General features: G+C 41.1%; 1 protein-coding gene across 1 annotated transcript in view; it reads left to right on the forward strand.

Moving 5' to 3' along the window:
- celf4 (CUGBP, Elav-like family member 4) overlaps nucleotides 1–21,024 on the forward strand; it is a gene marked incomplete at both ends in the record, with an annotated part of 90,849 nt that overhangs the window by 22,984 nt on the left and 46,841 nt on the right. Inside the window, one exon of the mRNA XM_080495595.1 lies at nucleotides 122–204. Coding sequence (XP_080351721.1) covers nucleotides 122–204 — 83 coding nt within the window. The remainder of the gene's footprint in view (nucleotides 1–121; nucleotides 205–21,024) is intronic.

Consider the following 21,024-nt stretch of genomic DNA (forward strand, 5'->3'; position numbering starts at 1 on the left):
GTTTTTGGCTGTTTGCTGGTGATTGCAGCAGCCCCCTCCCAAAGCTGTCTCTCGGTCTGTGTCCCAAGTCAACAGAACATAATTATGTCTTTTTCTGTCTCCTTCTCTCACTGTATTTCAGGCTGTGCCTTCCTCACCTACTGTGCCAGAGAGTCAGCCCTGAAAGCCCAGAATGCGTTGCACGAGCAGAAGACCCTGCCAGGAGTAAGTCATACACAAGGAATGCCATGTCGACCCAGAAGCAAAATCTTACATAAACGCATCCTGGATTCACACGTGCAAGCACGCACACACACACACACACACACACGCACGCACACACACACACACACACACACACACACACACACACACACACACACACACACACACACACACACACACACACACACACACACACACACACACACGCATGCACAGATGTTTGTTTTAACCTATAAAGATTTATATTAAATTTCAAATCAAAGGGGATCCTCCATCTTCGCTGTGCCTGTCATATGCAGTTTATCAGTGACATTAGCACAGCCCTTTTTTTCCCCCTTAAAGATCCCTCCTCTTTTTCTTCCCACCCCCACCTCCCACCATGCTTCCCTGTCTCTTCACTTTGACAGTCACACATACACAAAACCCATAGGGAGAAACCACACCGCGTCACATCATAGGCTTACTATTTATAGTCCTTCCTCCAGTTTGTGTAAATGAGTGTGTGTCTGTGCATGTGTGTGGGCAAGTGTGCGCGAGACAAGATAGACAGAGAGGGATGAGAAGCGGGTGGGCGGATGGATGTAGGCTCTTTTTTACATTTATGTGCACGCTCTGCATTTCGCCCTGGACTCGCGACACCACAAGCGCGCGTCATGAATGTGTATCACGACAACACATCTTCACGACAGATGTTCACATGCAGTGGATGCTACCACTCACATGTTACAGTGCAGCTGGAAGCAGCGAGCACTCATTTCAATGGTCTGCTCCCACTCAAGCATGATAGAAGAGGGGTGTTTTGACGTTGTCACAGAGAGGTGGCAGATATTCAATCGTTTGTAAACGTGAGCCTGAGGAATTATGTGCAATGTGAGCATTTTTTTTTTTTTTGCGTACACATGATTGTACAATTACATATTTGTGTGTGTGTGTGTGTGTGTGTGTGTGTGCGTGCATGCGTGCGTGCGTGCGTGTGCATACCTGCACCTGGATGTGTATGTGCATACAGGTCTGCACGTGTGCGTGTGTGCCTGTGTGTGTGTTGGGAAGTTTTGATGTGTTTCTGTCAGGCCTGGCTCGGTTTGCTCTGTTCGTTTTTAATGACGCCTCCAGGGAAGCTGACAGTCGCCGTGTTGAGCGCACAGCCTTTGATGTGAGTGATTATGACATCACAGACGTGCAGTCGAGAAGAGCGGAGGAGTGGGGATCCGTGCACTCAGTTTTTTTTCTCTTTCACTTCCCAGTGGCATATTATTCAGAGAGAGAGAGAGAGAGAGAGAGAGAGAGAGAGAGAGAGAGAGAGAGAGAGAGAGAGAGATTAAATATTTGGCCAAAACCAGAATGCGATTTTGTGCTCACAGGAAGTGTGCGGCCGATTGATGTTTCTGCCTTTGTTGCTATTGTTTGACACAGACCAAAATGTACTGTATAGGCACAAAAACATTTTCAAGGATTCTGCCTTTCAAATCTTAAAAGTGTAAAGTGACTGTATTCAGCTTCAAGAGCCACATAGTAAGGCATTGACTGCAAATATCAGACACTTCCAATCAAAACTATTTTACAGGGAAACGCTAATTACTATTTTCTCATCCAGTGAAGGACAGGCTTGCATTTGATCGATGGTTAGCGTTAAGTAAACAAAGGCAATGCCATAGGACAGACCTAGATGCTCAACAAACCCTGAAGTAGAGATTCGAGAGAAGCAGGCAAGGAGACTGTCTTTTGTTGCTGGTGGAGGTAAAACCAGCAAAACAGAATAAATGAGTTAATTAGAATCAGAGCGAGGACTTGGCCCTGGGAAAGGCAGTGGGACATTTTATGGTGCTCGACTACACCTTCTTTCCTTCGCTCCTGATTTTTTTTTCATCTGCCTTTTTCTCTCTGCCTTCCATCCTCTATCAATCCCTCACTCACAGGCCAACACAACCAAAACATTGCAAATGAAATCCCTTTTTCCCCCCGGTAAAGCCTCTTTCCCCTTCACTGTGTGTCCTGATGCGCTTTTTATCGTCAAAGTTGGTCCCAAACCCTCGCATTTAAAAAGTTTTCTGCCCCCCCCCCCCCCCCCAAGCCCCTTTTTTTTTTCCACTGCTAGGTGAGCCAAGAGAAGAGGGGATTTGGCTTCCTAGTGGAAATGCCCTGTAAGCAGGGCTGTAGGCTGTTGGTGTAGCTCAGACAAAGTACTAAGGGCTGCCTTGTGTGAATGTGTGAATGTGTGTATGTGTGTATGTGTGTGGGTTTGTGCGCGCACGCGAGTTTCGGGAGAGCTGTTTGGTAAACAAGTGACAAGCAAAAATACTGATGTTAAAGTGACACTGACATTGAACGGCTGGTGATAGATGACAAATTGTTTTCACATTCCTCATTCCATTCTAGTGCAACAAACTACAGGTACACAGAATTATGCTGATGGGGAATATGTTTCTGCTAACATAATTAAATCAACTCGGCTGACAACGGGCACAGGAAACAGTGTTGCTGCATTGTTTGGGGACATTCAAAACATTCCAAAGGTATATTTGAATGGCAAACCAATGTAGTGAATAGAGAGTTAAGTAGGCAGCAGGCTCACAGGGACAACAAACAACCAAGAGGGGATGAGGCATGTTAAACACGGAATGGCTGTTTTTATTCCGTGAGCAAAAGTCTCAACGAAAACAATGGACATTGAAACCTTTTTATATTACTTCTGATTTCACTTAAGAGAATTAGGTTAAATTAGATATTGTGAGGTGTTTTTCTAAAAAAAAAAATAATAATAATTTTTTTCATGATTATTTTGCAAAATACAATGAAAAAGTAGTTTATCTGGGTTTGACACCTCAGTTATGAAAAATGATAATACGCACCTCGGGGTTTTCCTGTAATACTCATGGAATCTAATATTCTCTATAAAGTTTTTTAAAAAGTTTACTTTGGAAAACATTTAGTTGTATTTTTTATGTTGTTTGTTCATGTAAAAACTACATAGTGTGTAAATACCCATATTTTAACGTGAATCATTTTAATGAAATCAGAACTATGTACTGTAGGCCAGCTCTGCAGAATAAACACTTTCATATCACTGGAGATGACCAATAACCAACCTCAATACAACCTCTATTATAAACATGAATGGAACATATCAGAAGGAACAGACTCAGATACTTAGAAAAGGTCATGGTTTGGATTCTGGTCTCAGTGCCCACTTTTGATTTCTCGCAGGATATGATATGAATCTCCCGATATGAAGTCCTATGTTTGACCTATCCAGCCAATCAAACCCTGTCTTTCTGCAACATTTTTATTCATAAATCCAATCAGAAGATATTGTAATCTATATTAATATAGTCCAGGAATGATGTTTGCATGTTTAACATACACGGTTGTCTCGTGTGACCAACAGCATGAACAGCATATTGATAATGATATGAAAGGAAAGGAAAGCGTTTGAAATAAAAAATGGATTTATCTTTTTTATTTAAAGGTTGAGAGTTGAAACAAATTCATACAATTTTTCACATTTCTTCCATTGACCTATATTATTTATACAAATTATATAAGCAATTATAGCTGGTGAAACAAATAGCACATCCATTCAATACCAATTGTTTTCTTATTATGAGCACACTATTACAAAGCACTCAAGTCAAAGTGTAGTATTTGTTTTTCCATTTTGGCTTGTGTCTCTTGGAGGTGTGGGGATGTGAGACCAGCCTAAAATGGGGCGCGTCCCAAAAGCTGGGCTCTGACTGCCACAGTTGTAATCCTGTGCTCCAGTTTCAGACTCTTACTACAGCAAGAGGCATTAAAAAGCTCTTTTATTGATTTTGGCAAAAGTCCTCAAGAGTGGGAGGATGTGTTTTTGTGTGTGCACATGTACGTGTGGCTGTGTTTACGTGTGGGTCATCGGGTTGAGTTGCAGAGCTACCGCTTGTGCAGCGTGTGCACAGACCGCAAGGTGCAAATACCTACCAGCAAGTCCTCCCGCACACTTATAAATACTAACATGTGTTAAAATAATAAAAAAGATGAAATAAAAATAAAAATAAAAAATAGATCTGGCATCCCCTCAAACCTGCTGTCAGGTGTAAAGTACAGGCCAAAGCATCGCCATGTACCCCCACACGGTGCATAAAAGGAGCATGCATTCCTGAAGACTCTGCACCGTGTTCCACGTTGAGAAACAATGCATACAAACACACACAAACGGCAACAAAACACAACGCTGATGCTCACAGTACAGGCACCCACACTCCAAGCCCGTCTCTTGTAACTGCAATACAACACTCTTCGTAAACACTTCCATTCAACAACATGATACTCTGATACTCATAGAAAGAGAGAGACACATGCAAAAAGAAAGAGGGAGAGAGTAAAAGAGAGAGGGAGCCAGGGAGGCAGAGAAATACGGCGTCGATTGACTCTCACTGTAATAGTGAGCCAGATGAGAAAATATAGAACACTGTGAATCAATGCGTCATTTCAGAACGCTTTCTTTACACACACACACACACACACACACACACACACACACACACACACACACAAGCACAGAGTTTTTAGCCCAGGGGCAAACAAACAACAGAAAAGACAGGCAAGTAAATGAATAGCAGGAGGGAGGAGAACAGGGAAAGGGTGGATGAAGGCAGATTGGAAAGAGCGGGTGGATGGAGGGAGTGGGAGGAGAGGTATAGTCGAGTTGCCTCCACACCGACTGATTTGTGTCTGTTTCTTTTTCGCCCCGCCCCAGCCCCAGCCCCAGCCCCCCCAGCCCCCCCCCCCCCCCCTTGGTTGAGATAATGCCAGGGCAAGAAATCCATGGCATTGATTGGCTCCTGCGACCCACTTTCATGGCAGCTTTTTCTCAATAAGTCGCCCTCACTGGTCGATACCTGCCAGGCTCCCCAGGTGAAGTGGGTGAAGAGGTGTTTGGATGAAGAAGGGAAGAGGGAGGTGGGGAGGTGTTTGGCAGTGCTCAGTTATGATTTGTTTCCTCTCAGCGTGCACAAGTACAGTAGTTCACTCCCTCTTGTAGATTTAAATTGGTGGTGCAATGTGCAGGAGGCTGCACGTCGACATGAGTGATGCCAGAAACCCTGAAGCTAAAGCGTCCCCTCCCTCTCCCCGAGCCATCACCTCATCAACTATCCTAATCACCCTTATCCAAAAGAAAACCTCTTGCCACATAACGTTGCTCCACTTAATGAATACACAGTCTTTGACAGAATGCTGGAGCGATGCACCAGCAAGTTTTAGCTAAAACTACTCACACAAAATCAATAAGCATACGCGCTTCACAAAGACACACAGATTTCTGTAAACTCATAGACTTAATGAGCAACTTATTTCAGTCTTACATGACCAACAATAAAAGGAAAGAGCAGAATGCGCTGGCAGCACTCTTGGAAGCAAAAGAATAAACACTACCCAGTGTCCAAACCGGAGTAAAGCTTTTAAGTGAGGCAGTATGCAGTCTGAATCTGGCAGGTCATAAGCCTCCAATAAAAATTCTAATGAGTCTCCCCAACAGACAGTAGAAAGGCAGAGAGGCTTTCTGGAAATAGTGTTTGTAATAAATTCAGAGTTAAACACAGATTCCACTGTTTGTTGATAAACCCATCACAGTTCATTAATTTTCTACGTTTTTTTCCGTTTCTAACAACCTGAGGAGGGCTTAAGCTTTGCTGTATTGCAAACAATGGATGGCCCCATTCCTATAGTTTTATGTACTTTCCATGTCGGGTTTTCCTTGTCGGACATGTGCTGTAGATTAGACCTATTGTCAAAACATAAGGGGCATTTCAATGTTACAGCAAGAATTATGTACAATTAGATGTTATGGCTGTACAGAAAAAGTGTTTTTTTCTTAGTTTGTGGGATGAGAAAGTGACTGTTCTGCAAAAATCATTGACTTTAACCCCATCAACCTTTGCAGTGAACTGAAACGGTGACGGTCGGCCCGGTCTTGTTGTCCAACATTGGAGGCCTCCTTCACTCGTGTTTTTTATAGCTCAATAGGAGCAGATTCCCGCAGTCTGTTTCCAAACTATGTGGAAAGCCAGCTTAGAAGAGTGGAGGCCGACAGAGCAGCAGATTAATGCCCATGGTTTTGGTTTGATTGATTACTTGATTGATTTGTGTCCTGAACTACTCGGTGCCCAGTCCATATGGGCTTCAGCTGTCAGGGCTGTGTAATCCCATCCAGCCAAAGGGCTGCTCGGGTGAACGAACGGCATCGAAAAACTCTTCTTTCACATCTTCCCAATATCAGAATGAACTAAAGCCAACTCGTGTAACTGGTCAAACCTAGAAGTCAACTTTCACTTCATGCACTTTTATAATCAATGAATCTCACACCTCAACTTCAACTGTGACAGTGGAATAGCTTTGAACACTTGATGTTCCAGCTTCCTAAGATGCCATGTCATGGGAATGACTTGTAACCTAATATAATGTGCAACATAGAAAGAACAACAGTTTTTAATTGATTCGATTCAAAGTCAAACCAAACGCTTGACACAGAAATCGGGTATTAACAACCAATGCAAATATTTACTGAAGCTTGTGAACAACACCACAAAAGAAGAAAAAGTAGAAGGTGGAAATACAAACATGCTTCAAAATCTCTTGGATCGTAAATGAACTCGACGAGAGTCTACGAACTGAATAAATGATACCAGGGATTAAATACAAAGTCGTAATATAGTGACAAACTCAGCTGACAACTTTGCTTCATCCAGGTGCTACTATGAATTAAAAAAATCAAGTTCTTGATAAAAAAAAAGGTTTATGCTACTTCTTAGCCTACACTACAACACTGACCAGTCGCATAAAGCTGAGAGCAGTAAAAAGCAACACTTCCTCGCCACATAGAATCACACTTGTTTTAGCAGTCATATGATCAACCCAAGCATTTGATCTTTGCTGTCTGGATTCATATGCTGAACAAATAGTTCACTAGAGTGTGAATACAACGGCAATAAGCCTGTAAAAGAAGAATACTGTTTTTTCCTGCTACAACCCTATTTGAACCCAGCTCCCCTCCATTCACGGTCAAGATTTAACCCGATGTTCCAACAGGCGAGAAACGAAGATATTACTTTAAACTTTGAGACAAAGGAATCTGAACAACATAGTTATAGGTTCCCATTGTACTCTATCAAGTACAGGTGAAAGACAACAACAACAACAACAACAATAATAATAATAATAATAATAAAAATAATAATAATAATAACTTTTGGGCAGAAAGATACATAAAAATTCAGGTTTGAAAAAATAAGACCAACTGGAAATAAAGTGAAATACATGAGACAAGCAGATAGTTTAAAAGATAAAAGAAGTACTAAAATTTGAAACATGGCAGAAATACAGAATTTGAAAAAAAAAAAAGTTCATTTTATGGCACAATGATACTAATTGGATTTTCAACAATCTCATATGGTCATATTGTGTGGACATCCGTATACTTTTGGCGAGATAGGACTGATTTGGTTAAACCCCTTGAAGGAGTGAAGCATGAATGGTGCTGTAATTGTACCAGAGATCATTACAAGGCGACACACCATCTTTTGTCATATAAACTCTGAATGCTCCCATTATCATTGGGCTCTAGGCCTGATGTTACAACCTCCCATTGCCAAGTGGAGTTTGAGCAGATTGTACAAATGAGAAAAATTCATCTGTCTCGAGGCAGTAGTTCACTATAGTCCAATAAGCCAACTAATTTCAGAAGTGGTGCATGCTACCCGCTGGGTCAATAGATTGATGATCCATATGTGAAATTACACACCTTTTTACTACCAAGTCATACTGCAGTGTGTGCAGTGTCATAGTGCTTACCCAGTTTTTGATGTTAATCTCATTATAAAAGAGGCAGAGAGAGAGCGTTTGGGTATAGGCCAGGACTCCCCATAGCAAAATCAAATCTGAGCAAAATGACCCATTGCCACTCATCACTATAGCATGTGTTCAAACAGGTCCGTTACTGTATTAATCATTATTATCTTTTCAAATCTACTCCACTAATCCACTAATTCCCCGACCTTTTATATAAAAAAAGACTGCAAATGGTGAAATGGCGGACGAGGCTAAAAGAGCGCTCATCCTCCAGCCGTTTCAGTAAGAGCGATATGCTCTCTAAAGGAATGGATTGAACTGTCTGTGCAATTCAAAACACCTCGGCTAAGTGCCATTATTGGGTGATTCAAATGTTTTCATATTCGTACTAAAAGCATGTCCTCACTTCAGACATTTCAGAGGTGCCATTGGCTTCCTTTTTTTTTTTTGGTTTGTTTTCTTCAGCATCTCTCGCTGACTAAAGCCATTGTCACATAGGCTGAAATCAACTTGTCCTTTCCTTGAGTTGGTATTGATTGGAAAAAGCACAGCCTCACAGCACACCATTGACTGTTCATGCTCAACAGTCTGCTCCAGTGAGCATTTACAAGTGTTAATGTCAGAACTGACAGTTTAGGCCTGTTCTTTGCACTCGCCAACCAGAAAGTGGCAAATAAATAAACAAAATAAAAACAGATAAAGTGATTTCCAGTTCATTGCATTTGATGTAAGAACTAATTTTACGAAAACTTCTCTCCATGGAGCTCAGCCATGCTATTCTTTCTTGATTGGAGTTGTTTCATAAACCCTCAAAGCTCTGAACTGCCTTAGCAGTGGATGTGGATGTCAGTGGGGAGAGGACAGCAGCATGGTCTGCTGCAGCCCGAGCTGCTCTTTGGTAAAAAAAAAAAAAAAAGAAGAAGAAGAAAGAAAAGAGGCTTTAATAGCAGTCTAACCAGTGCGCGCCTGGCTTCAGCCTCGGTCATGTGTATAGTTCACAGATTTAAGTATCTCCATAAGCTGGTTGTGATAGTCATTCTGCCATTGTCACAGTTTTCCCTCCTGCTGCTGCTGCTGTACTGAGTTCATCTGACTCCAGCTGCTTTGAAATTTCCTGCCAGTTCAGGGATTTTTTTTTTCAACCATGTCACACTGCTTTTTCGTATTTGTCTTTTCCTGCTCTCAACCGACCTCACACACGTACAGTACATTGTGTCTCTCCTCAACAGTAAATGCAGGGCTGTCTGATGTTTTTTTTATTGTAGCCTGTTCAGGTAATTTACAATGCACATTAAATGTTGAAGAACAGAGGAATGATAACTGGAAACAATAAAATGCAATAAATCAGTCACACCTACAATATAATTTATCTATTAAAGTAGAGTTTTATTGATCGTAGGAGGATATTACGGTTCAGACTGTATACCTTTCCTTTCTGTGGAGCATTAGTGCAGCTTGACTAGTCTGTACTCTCGACGTTCCCCCCTTGGTTGCCGGTGTGAGACAGACGAGATACTTTGAAAACAGCAGAGAACTGTTCCTTCAGTCAGTGATCTCATTTTTTCCCGAGGTTTTACAGATCTCCTGCTGCTTTTACTGTGCAAAATAAAGTCGTCTATACAGTGAGTTTCTCTATATTCGCTCTTCCCGTTAATGCTTTCCAATTTTTAAAGCAGTTTGAACAGTGTTGTGAAAATTAAGGTTACTGAGAATAGTCATCTAAAGAACATGTAATTCTATTAGAATTGATATGAGATGCTTTATTTAAGCAATAAACTTTAGTTTTCTTCTGAAATGGAATCATAAATTGTTGTATGAAGTTATCAAAGTGATTAAAAACGAATGTTTAAACCTCCTTTCTGAGTGCAATGTTGCCTTTTTGGAAGTAGTATTTAAAGGGGCTTCTTTGATATCGGGCTGTAAGACAAATTCATTATTTCAGAAATGCTGAAAACAGAAATGACAAGAGCAGTTTGAACAAGGGCTTTTAAAATGGCAAAAACTAAAAGAAAAATTACAGCTTCAACTCAAAGCAAAAGGTGATTATTATTCAATGCCTGTATTGCTGTTGTCTTCGTCTTCTTTCATCATAACCTTGATGGCAGACGCTTTTATAGGAATGTATAAGTGTTTACTGAGGCGCTAACAATATAGCAAAGTGGGAATATATGGAGAATGATTAGAAAATAGTGAGATGAATTAGGTTACAGGTAGAAAAAGTAGCCATTGATTTGTTACGGGCCATGACTACAACAGTGAACGTTTTCAAAAGGAGGGCCCAGCGGTGAGTCATGCTGCAATATTAATGTTGTTTTTCTAGTTATAAAAGTTCTTATGAAACAGAAACTCACCCCACACTTTTCACAAAGGGGCTTTACTCTTCTGTAAATACCATTCTCATGCTCAGTTGTAATGTGAAAAGAGAAAACAAAATCCCATTTTACTCGGTGACCTTCACCACCTCACCTTCGCTGTAGCCACTGGAATATATAATATAGCAATTTCAATTCCTTCGTTTGGCTCATATCATCTGATGTGTTCGACAGAGTGAGAAGTGGCACTTGGAAATCTTATTCCCGACCCCGCCGGAGCAGCTGGTGAGCCGGTGGCCGGCAGATGTGATAATGACACGACGTACCAGCTGAGGCTGTATAGCGGGCCGCGACTCAGGCAGTGTTTAATAATTGATGGCAGCCAAGGCCCCGGATTGGCCAGTAATTGCATTACAGGTCACTTCTCAATAGCAATTTGTGAAAGTTGTGGTGATGTGTGCCGGGTGGCGATCAATAGGCACTGTCCGGAGAGGGTGCCCCCCGCCCTACCAACATACCCACTCACACACAAACACAATTTGTCATGCTATTCGTCTCGGAAGAAACAAAGTCTGGTGGCAATATATTTCTTTTAGTGTTTTGTTCAAGAAAACAGTTTCATTCTGTCTCAAAATATATACATGTAAATCCCTTTTTGAAAAGAATAAAGCACATATGGAGGGTGGGTAAGGGCGCGTGGCGTGGGTGTTTGGCTTCACTGTAATATTTGGGCAAATCAGAAATTCTACAGTCTTTCTTATGGCAAATAATTTTTGGTTTTCAATTTTTTCTTTTTTTTTTGTCAATCTCGGTGCAGAACCTTTGGATTTAACTTCTTTAGTGGAACTATATGTACAGCAGCTGACAGCAGCTTTTGGTTGAGCAGTGCAGCAAACGGATGGCTTAAAAACAGCACTGTAATTAATCTAAGTTTGTCGGGTATATTTTGTGAGCAGAGCATTAAATTTGCACTGACTGCTTGAGCTATGGCTTGCGTAAGCATTTAAGACAGGCAGAAGACATGTGTGTCCCTGTTTTGATGTCCGACATTTGTTTTTTCTCAGGTCCCCGTGTGTGATTACTGGAGTGGCCCTTTTAAAGGACACTGTATGGGACACATGCCTGAAACACAAACAAGAGAAAGGCAGCCTCAGGTTCACGAGGTTAAAATAGCACAAGCTCCAATTCAGACTCATCACAATGCACAGAGTGCTTTACTTTCCACTGTAGTGCAGGCTGTGAGCCCTGTGCCCCCTCTGGCTCTCTGGCTGCAGTCATTCTCATGGAAGTTATTTACTGTTCCAGCCCCCCCCCCCCCCCCCCCCCTCTCACACACTCTCTCTCTCTCTCTCTCTCTCTCTCTCTCTCTCTCTCTCTCTCTCTCTCTGTCTCTTTTTTTCTTTGCTCCCATTGTTGATGTCTCACCCGCTTTGACATGTAAACTATCACTGTGTCATTTCACTGCATCTGGTGTTCATTCTTTTTCTCTCTCTTTATCTGTCTCCTTCCCTCTCCCTTCCTCCTCCTGTTCCCTCCGCGCTGTGGCACAGGGAGGAGAGAGGAGTGGAGGAGACAGTAGATTTTGCATGCTCTAAATACAGCCCCTACGTGTGTGGGGTGCTGTCATCAAAAGGAGAGAAGGGACATGGGATGGTTCAGTTCGTGTGTGTGTGTGTGTGTGTGTGTGTGTGTGTGTGTGTGTGTGTGTGTGTGTGTGTGTGTGTGTGTGTGTGTGTGTGTGTGTGTGTGTGTGTGTGTGTGTGTGTGTGTGTGTGTGTGTGTGTGCATTAATTCGAGCAAACATCAAAGATGTTCCCTCATCCATCTTTCAGTCTTTCCTTCTCTTTTTGATTCCCCCTCTGTTATTCTCTCTAATGCCCATTTTAGCATCATTTTGTCCGCATAGCTCTTTTTTTTTCTTTCTTTTTTTTTTTTTACCTCGCCGTTTTGCTCTGCCTTTGCTTGGCTGTCTGTTTTGGTGTGTCTCACCTCTCTTGCATGTGCTTGGCGGGGTGTGACAGCATTGAGAAGTCACCAAAGAGGTAAATGATGATAGGCCATCCATCATGCTTTATGGACTCTGTATGGTGCTGCCGTGGAGAGTGGCTGCACTGTGCAGTAACTCAGAACACTCTGTCCCTCCATATAACCTGGCAGGGGCTCTGCTGCTCGCTTCGCCTCTGTCGGGCGAGTGTTTATGCGTGTGAGACGCGGGAGGAGCGTCCGTCTGACTCACCCACTTAAGTGTTTCTCTGTGTGTGTTTGTTATTCAACTTGTGTGAATGGGTGAGAGGGGAAAACAGAGAGAGTATTTGTCCACAATGCCAGACTATGGGCAATGAGCTTTCATTACAGCCTGATATGCCACTGCTGGGAGCATCAACTCTGACCAGCAGAGACACAACTTGTTTTATATGTGGTTAGCCCTGCGCGTATGTGTGAGAGGGACTGAGAGGCACAGAATGAGAGAAATACAAAGGAAGAGGCAGAGAACGTCTGAGTTGTTGTGAAAATAAGCACCCTTTGACCCATTTTGATTAATCTTTCTCCATCTCGAGGCTACCTAGCATAAAAAGTGTTCCCTCAGCTTCCTTAAACCATCCAACCTGTATAAAATTCTCCTGCCAGAGCTTGCAGCACCCTCAGCATGTTATTGTGGCATCATTTCAAAGATTAGGGCCTGATAAAAAGCATGATTTGCACAGATGCACACTGAAAAGGGTGAAATGACATCCTGACTGGAAATCCCAGATGAAAACAACAAACAAATATTGCTTCAAGATTAATGATTTTTGTACATTTGTGTTGAGACAATACAACAGACACCTTTTTCTAACACATATTCTGACATATTGCACAAAAAACACAAGGGAATTCAAATAGGCATGTGCCTGCCACTCACAGAAATTAAATGTTTATGTTCACAATTATGTTTTTATAACCTCGCTAAAGCTTAGAATCACTTTGTTTCACAAGCTCAGAACTAGCTGTCATTCAACTTTATTCCACAAAACCAGTTTCTTCCACTTTGTTACTAGAACATACAATGTAAAAATAACTTTTAAAAAAATGCTTTTGCTGTTTTTCCTTACAATTTCAGGACTGCTGCAAGTTTTGTAACATGCTCTAAATGGGAAGCAGTATTCAATTATTACATATGTGCAGTTTTTGAAGTAAATATATTTTCTGGTCGATTATATTTTAAAAACAAGATGTTAAGTCCCAACAAGATGTTATTTTTTATAGTAAAACACATGCTGAGACATGGCAAAACCACTATTGGGTTCATTTGTAATGTTAGATCTTTCAACTTTACTTATATTCATGATTCATTTGAATTTTAATTGGTTAGTCTGCCTAATATCTCTGGTGCTGAATCATAAGGGGGTATATACTTCATTGTTTAGTTGGCCAACGTGCATCCCCAATTCTGATCTCGAGGCTTCATCCAGTTCTTATACTCAGATGCAAAATGAAAAAGGCAACGTATACAAGAATTTTGAGTTACATGTTGTTCATCTGTTGTATTGTTGTTGTGCAAAGCTGGTGCCTGTTGAATATCACTTCATTATAGTTGTGTGAACCACCAAAAAACAACAGATTGACAGGAATTAGCCACTGCGCTGTTTACAACACTACTGCACAGAGAAGAAAAACTCTACACACAACTAATAAATCTGTGTGTGCAATTAAGCAACTCTGACTGCTCAGCCTGCATATCAGCTCCAAACTGTTGTGGATTTTGCAATTTGTTTTCCTTTATTGTCGTAGTGGATGGGAAGAAGAAAAAAAGCATATATAGTATGTGAGTGTTGTGTTAATCCCTTTTTAATAAAGTGCCCTCTTTTCATTCACGCAGCAAACCGGCTGAAATCTTTACATCATTCTCACTGTTCGACATCCTCTCCTGCATTCATTTTCTTTTCCCTCCATCCTTCTCTTTAATAACCCCATCCTCCTGGTGAGCTCTTTCACACTTTTCTTTTGTCACCTTTCCACATGGAAGAGCAATTGCTCAGAATTCACTTTGTCTCTGTCTCTCTCTCTCGCTGGCCTCTTCTCCCACACTTCCTCTCCTCACCACAACTCTCAGATCCAGAGGGAATCACACTGTCTGAACCAAATGTGCCACAAACTTGTCAGATGATGTTTGTTTTCCGCCCCCTTCCCATACCTCTTTTTCAGTGTGCCTGTGTGTTTTAACGCTGTCTACATATTTGACAAAGTGCCGTTACACGCAGTGCACTCGCACGTCAACTGACTGAAAATCTGCAGCGTCACTAATGAAATAGGAATCTGCTGCAGATGGGTCGGAGGTGGGTGGGGGTTGTGGGGGGCTGCGGCCAGACTGAGCCATAAGTTTTATGTGATTATGAGGTTTGTATGTTCAGACAGCTTGTTAGCATGTTTGTGAGGACTAAAGGTAAACAACATTTCCACCTAGGCTCCCTTGAAACTCAGAATAAAGAACATTTTGCTGAACACTAAAGGTGTCTGAGGGCTTGAACAGCTGCATTCTTGCCACAAAAAAAATGTAGCAGACTCCAGCTTCATTTCCCAGAGGACATAATTTGCTTGCTGAATAACTACTACTTATTAGAGACTGTCTCAAAGACAGATTGGAGATTTCATTTAGCTTTGTAAGTGTCACAGTGTGTTTACTTAGAACTGAGTATCCAGGTTATGAGGCTTAACGTGGTTTTGATCATCTAGGAGATGTGGCATTTTCATGCAACACAAAGGATCCAAGCATTCATAACCCATATAAATGAAAAATACGGAACCCTGGTTTACTGACTAAAATTATCTGTTTACACAGATGTTTGACATTTTTGTAACAGAAGCTGGCCATTATTGAGATTGTCAACATTGTTTGAGTCTGCCTATTGATTTATAGCCAACTTATTAAATGCTTTATTATTACGCTATTATATGCTGGTGTGGCACTGCACACTTTACTTACTCCTTCTTTGACAGCAATGGAAGAAGACAGTGCCAGTTTAACACGGTCCTCTACTTTCACCACTGTCAGGTCAGCACTAGTGCAGTTATGTAGGAGGGGCTAACTGTGGATTAAAGCCACTGTTCCACCGTGCAGTACATGGCGGAGTGGGATAGAGTGGGAGGTTACATTATGGCAAAGCGCACCCAGGCCCAACTCTGTCACGTGGTCCCACCACAGGAAGTACGGTAGAAATGCAGCAAGGAATAAAATTCTCTTTTGACTTGGTCATTCTATCAGCTATAGTTAAAATAAGCTGTAAAAAGAAAAAAAGCTAACTTCTGAACAAACTGGCAATTGTAAGCTTCTTTATTTGTTTTGTCCAGGTTTTCCAAATTAGCTGAACATGTTCAAGTCAGTAAGAGCTGTCAAAACGTTATAAATGCTTACATTTAGAATATTGTAACATATGTGCTCACACTTTTTTAAAGCAGGATAATGCAAAGGTTTTTGGTTTGGGTTGGTGTAGCTCAAGTGGGAGAGTGGGCTTAGGTTGGCAGTTTTTTTTCTCCATCCTCGACCACGACCCTAAAACCCAACTTGTTCCCAATGGGGGATGAGCACCATGCAAGGTAGCTCTGCAGCCACCGTTGTAAGAGGGTGCATGGAAAGGTGATTGTCACAGATTGTGCAAAGCAATTTGAGACTGTTACTCTGTTAATGACTTTTTTTTTAAATGTGCGTAATGTATATATGTAAAGAGAAAATAAAGAGAAAGAGCAGGTCACACCTGCAATATTAAAGTTAAAGTAAACACTGATTGATGCCCCACTTCCTGATGATTAAGTCCTGACTCCTATGAATGCCTCGGAAGTTCTGTGTGAACTGGATAAAGCGGGATAGACGATGGATGAATGATTAGATTAGTGTGGTTTGAACTCGCTGGTCTTAGTTTTAATACTTAACATCTATAATTCACTCATTTGGAGAAGTAACGTTATATAACGCTCATTTCTGGAAGCAAAGTGAACTTCCAAAGGCGAGCCTAAGGTTTTTATGTGTAAGAATATTTTCTGAATACTTTCATATACTTGATCAATGGCAGACAGGGCAAGAGGATAGAAAGATGAAAGAGAAGGAGGGCCAGAGATATGGGCAAGAAGGACAGTTAAGGATAAGTCTGCCAAGAAGCATTGTAACTTACTGCTGGCAATCCCACACTGTAAATACACTCCTAAAACTCATCCCAAACTTTGGCAAGGCATGGTAGATGCACCGGCATCCTTTATGAATGTCACATCCTGTGAGAGGAAAATGATTACGTTGCAAAGAAGACAGGGGGTGGAACAGGAGGGGGTGGGAGATAGCGAGAGAAGAAAAATCACTTTGATGGATTATGCTTCTCGTGGGACAACCTTGTAACGTTTTTGGACAGGAGTCTAACTCGGCCAGACGTTCTGTTACAGCCGTGATTCTTTTTTTTTTCCTCCTCCTTCCATCTCCTTTTGTCATCCCAGACGTGCACTGGCCGTGACAACTGTGCCAGCGGTGATACGTAATGATACCGCTTGCAGGAACTAATTACTACCAGTGATTAAGAGAGGAGACGTGGCTTCTTCCACGCATGCTGTCTTTGTGTGGGGGGGCTTTTTAATTGCCTTTGCCAAATAAATGATGGCCAAAGATGCATGGACCCGGGCTTCTTAATGGAGTCTTAGTGCTCGGTGGCAAAGAGCGAATACTTCAGGGCCCTTGGCACTCCCTGCACACAGATGGTGCTGCCTGTTCACAACCAGCGCCTGTTGTTGATCAGCGCGTTAAGGGCACCTGTGAAATTAAACAGACAAATGAATTCCCCACCGGCTGCAAAACAGAATATTAGCATTGCATGAAAGATGGCTAAACTGATGAATGCATTAACTGCTTTAAATGCCAAAGGGCTGTGCATTTTAATGTTGTTAGTCAGAGGTTTTGGTCCGGAAAGTATCCAAAGGAAAGACTGATAAGGCTGTAGTCACTGTGTAATCTCAGCTGGATGTTGGAGATGTGGTGCTTGTGCACATTTGTTAGCCCTTAAGCACATCTAGACCTAATTAAGAATCATGTTCCACAGCAAGGTTGTCTTTGGCAAGGATCCAGCCAAGCCAATAATTCATTACATCTTCCTAGGTAGTAAAGGACTTAAAAGTTTGACATGGCTCTTGCAGGAGCACTTAGTGGTAAGCTACCTAGTGTATATTTTCCCCTTTAATGGCTTCTGCGAATAGCTTTCTCTACGCACAAATAATTAAAACATCTGCTTCTTAACTTCAGCATGTTTTTCAATTCTAATCTCTTCAGATTTCTACTTGTCTCTTCACTGACTTATGGGACACCTTCGGTCACGAGAAGATTGCTTTTGTGTTCTTGAACTGCAGTTGCCAGTGTCCCCTTTGAAACTGTGTTACCAGTACTGGGACTGGACTGACAGCCGCTCCCTTAATCCCAAACAAGCGAGCATGAAATGAACTATTGACACCAGTGAGGGAAAAGCAAAGGCAGATTTTTAGGTAATGGGCTCTGAGAACCGCTTTGTCTGGAAGAGACACTAATATCTAATATACGGCAAAAACATGGTGATACGATGAAATGCTGCAAAAAAAACAAAACAAAACAAAAAAACAAATGTATTGGAAAAACCTAAGCCAATATTTGCGGGGCATTAACTAAAGGCATTAACTTCTCTGTTAAGTTACTGCTGGACACACTCTTCATGAGCACTTAGCAATCAATCTAAATCTCTGCATCACAGTGCTAAGGCTTATATACTTAATTAATTTGTTTGTTCATTGTTTCATTTGGTCAGACAATCATTCATTTGTTTGGTTGTTCTTTTTAATTTGCTTGTCGGTTGTTCATTCGTTCATTTGTTTGGTCATTTGGTCAGAAATACTCTATTATAGCTAACTTTGTCATTCCTTAAATTTACCTGGAGCTTGCTACTTCTTTGGAGCCAGTGATCTCTTGCTATCTAAAAAGGGGTATCAAACATAAAGCCCATGTGCCAAAACCAGACTGCAAGATATGCCAATCCAGCCCCTAAAAACCACCAAGCAAATGGTAACCATTCAACAAAAAAACAAAAACAAAAGTTTTAAACAATTTCCTAAAAGTGGTGTACACATCACAACACTGAGACCTGTGCTGAGAGCTCAGTGATGCTGCCATGAAAGCGAGATATCTTGTTGCTGTCAAACTAACCTCACAGCCATGCTGTCACGATGAGTTTGTAAAAACATGTATAATGCAACAGCTATAGGAGATTTTGTCTGGATATTTCAATGCATTTTGCACCAGAAGGTTTCAATAAAGTTGGCCTTATGTTGAGATTATTGTACTTTTCCATATGGATTGTTTGGGGTTTTTTTTAATATTGACATTTGAATCATGTATACTCTGTTCTACGACCAATATTCATATATATATTTCCGTCATGGCTGTCTTTGCTTAAATATGTCATGTAAGGAAAAGGAGAAGCAGAGATGATGACGGAAGCAGGGCAAATGTTTTCTTAATTCAATCCCTTCATATTCTTCTCCATAATAAGTCACGTCAATTCAATCAATTCACATCTAAGCATTATACCGCTTTGTGCTTTTCACATATTTTTTCTTGTTTCCATAATTGTTTTTGGGGTACCTAACAGAACTGTGATATACAATTCTTTTTGTTGCGAGCCGTGTGCAGGCAGTGGCACTGGTGAATCGATAGTAATTTAATTGTGAGTTATAGCTGGATGTGTGTATATACTGGACACTGTGAGTACAGTGTGATTCTGGTGTGTTTGCCCAATGAGTGCTGAGTCAACAATAATGACACAGCATTTCTTTTCTTTCTTGTCCTCCCCACCGTGACTCCCTCTATCCCTCTCTGGGATTTCTATGTTATTTTTCTTCTCTTGATCTCATTACATCATGACTTGAGGGCTATATTCATTAAAGTTTAAAAGTACAGTGCACTCCAAAGTCACTGGCAGTGAACAACACAGACCCTGCTTGTCTGGCTCAGAGTGCTCGCTCGCTTCATCTCCACTGTGTTCGCTCCTTCATGTCTTTATGTTTTTGTGTGCCACGCTGCGAAAGTGCAAGTTGCACTCATTTCCTCTGCCTCTTTTTTCCCCCACCAATGAGGCGGACCACAGAGAAAAGCTGCCGACATTCACAGGAGCCCAGATGTTGAGACTGGCAGTTGACTCTCGATGACAGTACCCCTGTTCTTTAATTAAACTTTTGGAAAGTCGCTTTCATTTCCCTCTGTGTGAGCTGAGCCATTTTCCTTTAAATGTGGGAATAAACATTTTATTTCTTCATTATGTTTTGCTTTTCTCTGCTTTGGGTTCCTCTACCCCTCAGATGACACAACTTGACTCATCAACAGTGATGCATTTTTGAAGGCAAACTTACATAACGCGGCCCTCAGAGAAAAAAAAGATGGTGAATAAATCTCTTTAAATGGAGGCTGACAGTGTATACGACTCTTGTGCAGTTACAAGCAATGATGTAGCTGAGTGTGACACTTTGCTCCTATCCCCCACTGTTATCCAGCATTCTTTTTGCATTTTACTTTTATTTAATACATTTTGGTTGTAATTAAATCTTAAAGCTCATCTTGAACTTTATTGGTCAAAATCATCAACAGGGCACATATGTCTTAATAAATATTAACACATTTCCAGCAACTGACACTCTTCTATTTAATCTGAGAAACTGTTTGACCTATATGTTTTATTTATTTATTTATCGCTCTTCCAATTCTTCCTGTGGAGGAGTTCTGTCCAATTATGTGGCATCAACTGTCAGCAGATAGACACGCATGTATCCAGTTATTAATCATCAGATGTCATCTTTGTGCAACACAAAATGCGTGTGGTGATGAATTATTGATGTGATCCTGGAGATAACAGTTGCGCTCTAATTGCATGTCATCATTACCAGGTTGAAACCAGTCTCCATGTCCCCTTAATGTGATTACACATTCTTAATTGTGCTGTTATTAGTCTAGTTTAATATTCACAACAGTAAACCCCACTAATTGGCATGGGTCCGCGGCATGCTGTCGCTCATTTTCAATATTAAAGGTATGTTTTAGACTCAGCTTTTCCTTTTTTTCTTTCTTAAAACAAGGCTGTGAGGTCTTGCTGTTCATTGCTGTGATAGAATACCTAAATATGCTCTGTGGTAGAAATGGATGCAACAAGTGAAATATGTTTGCCCTAGTACTTTGTGTTGTGCCTCAAGCTATGACCAAGTTACCTTGAAAAGTACCTGCTGGAGGAACACTGTTTGTTTTTTGTTTTTTGTTTTTTGTATTTTTTGTCTTGTTGGTCATCCGACTACTATGGGCATATATTGCACACAATTGTACGCTTTACATCTGACTCTAACCCTAACAACGATAAAAAGCTAGATGATACTGTGGAAGAAAACAATATAACTTAGAGAATGGTGTGAAGGGTCATTCCTAAAGTGTACTCGTGTTTATTGATTTTCTAGAAACTCTCCTGATTCATCTAAATAATGATTGTATATTGTATTTATTTATCTGTTACTTACTCAATACGGCACTTTTCAGACAGAAAAAAGTACACTAAAATCAAGACATTGAAAAAAAACACACAGTGGTGTTTAGTAAATAGAGAGAACATATTGTGGTTGAAATACTTTTAGTAAATGCAGTAGATAAATCACAACACTGATCCAGCCTCAA

This window comes from Blennius ocellaris (assembly GCF_963422515.1).
Source record: "Blennius ocellaris genome assembly, chromosome: 4".
NCBI lineage: Eukaryota > Metazoa > Chordata > Actinopteri > Blenniiformes > Blenniidae > Blennius > Blennius ocellaris.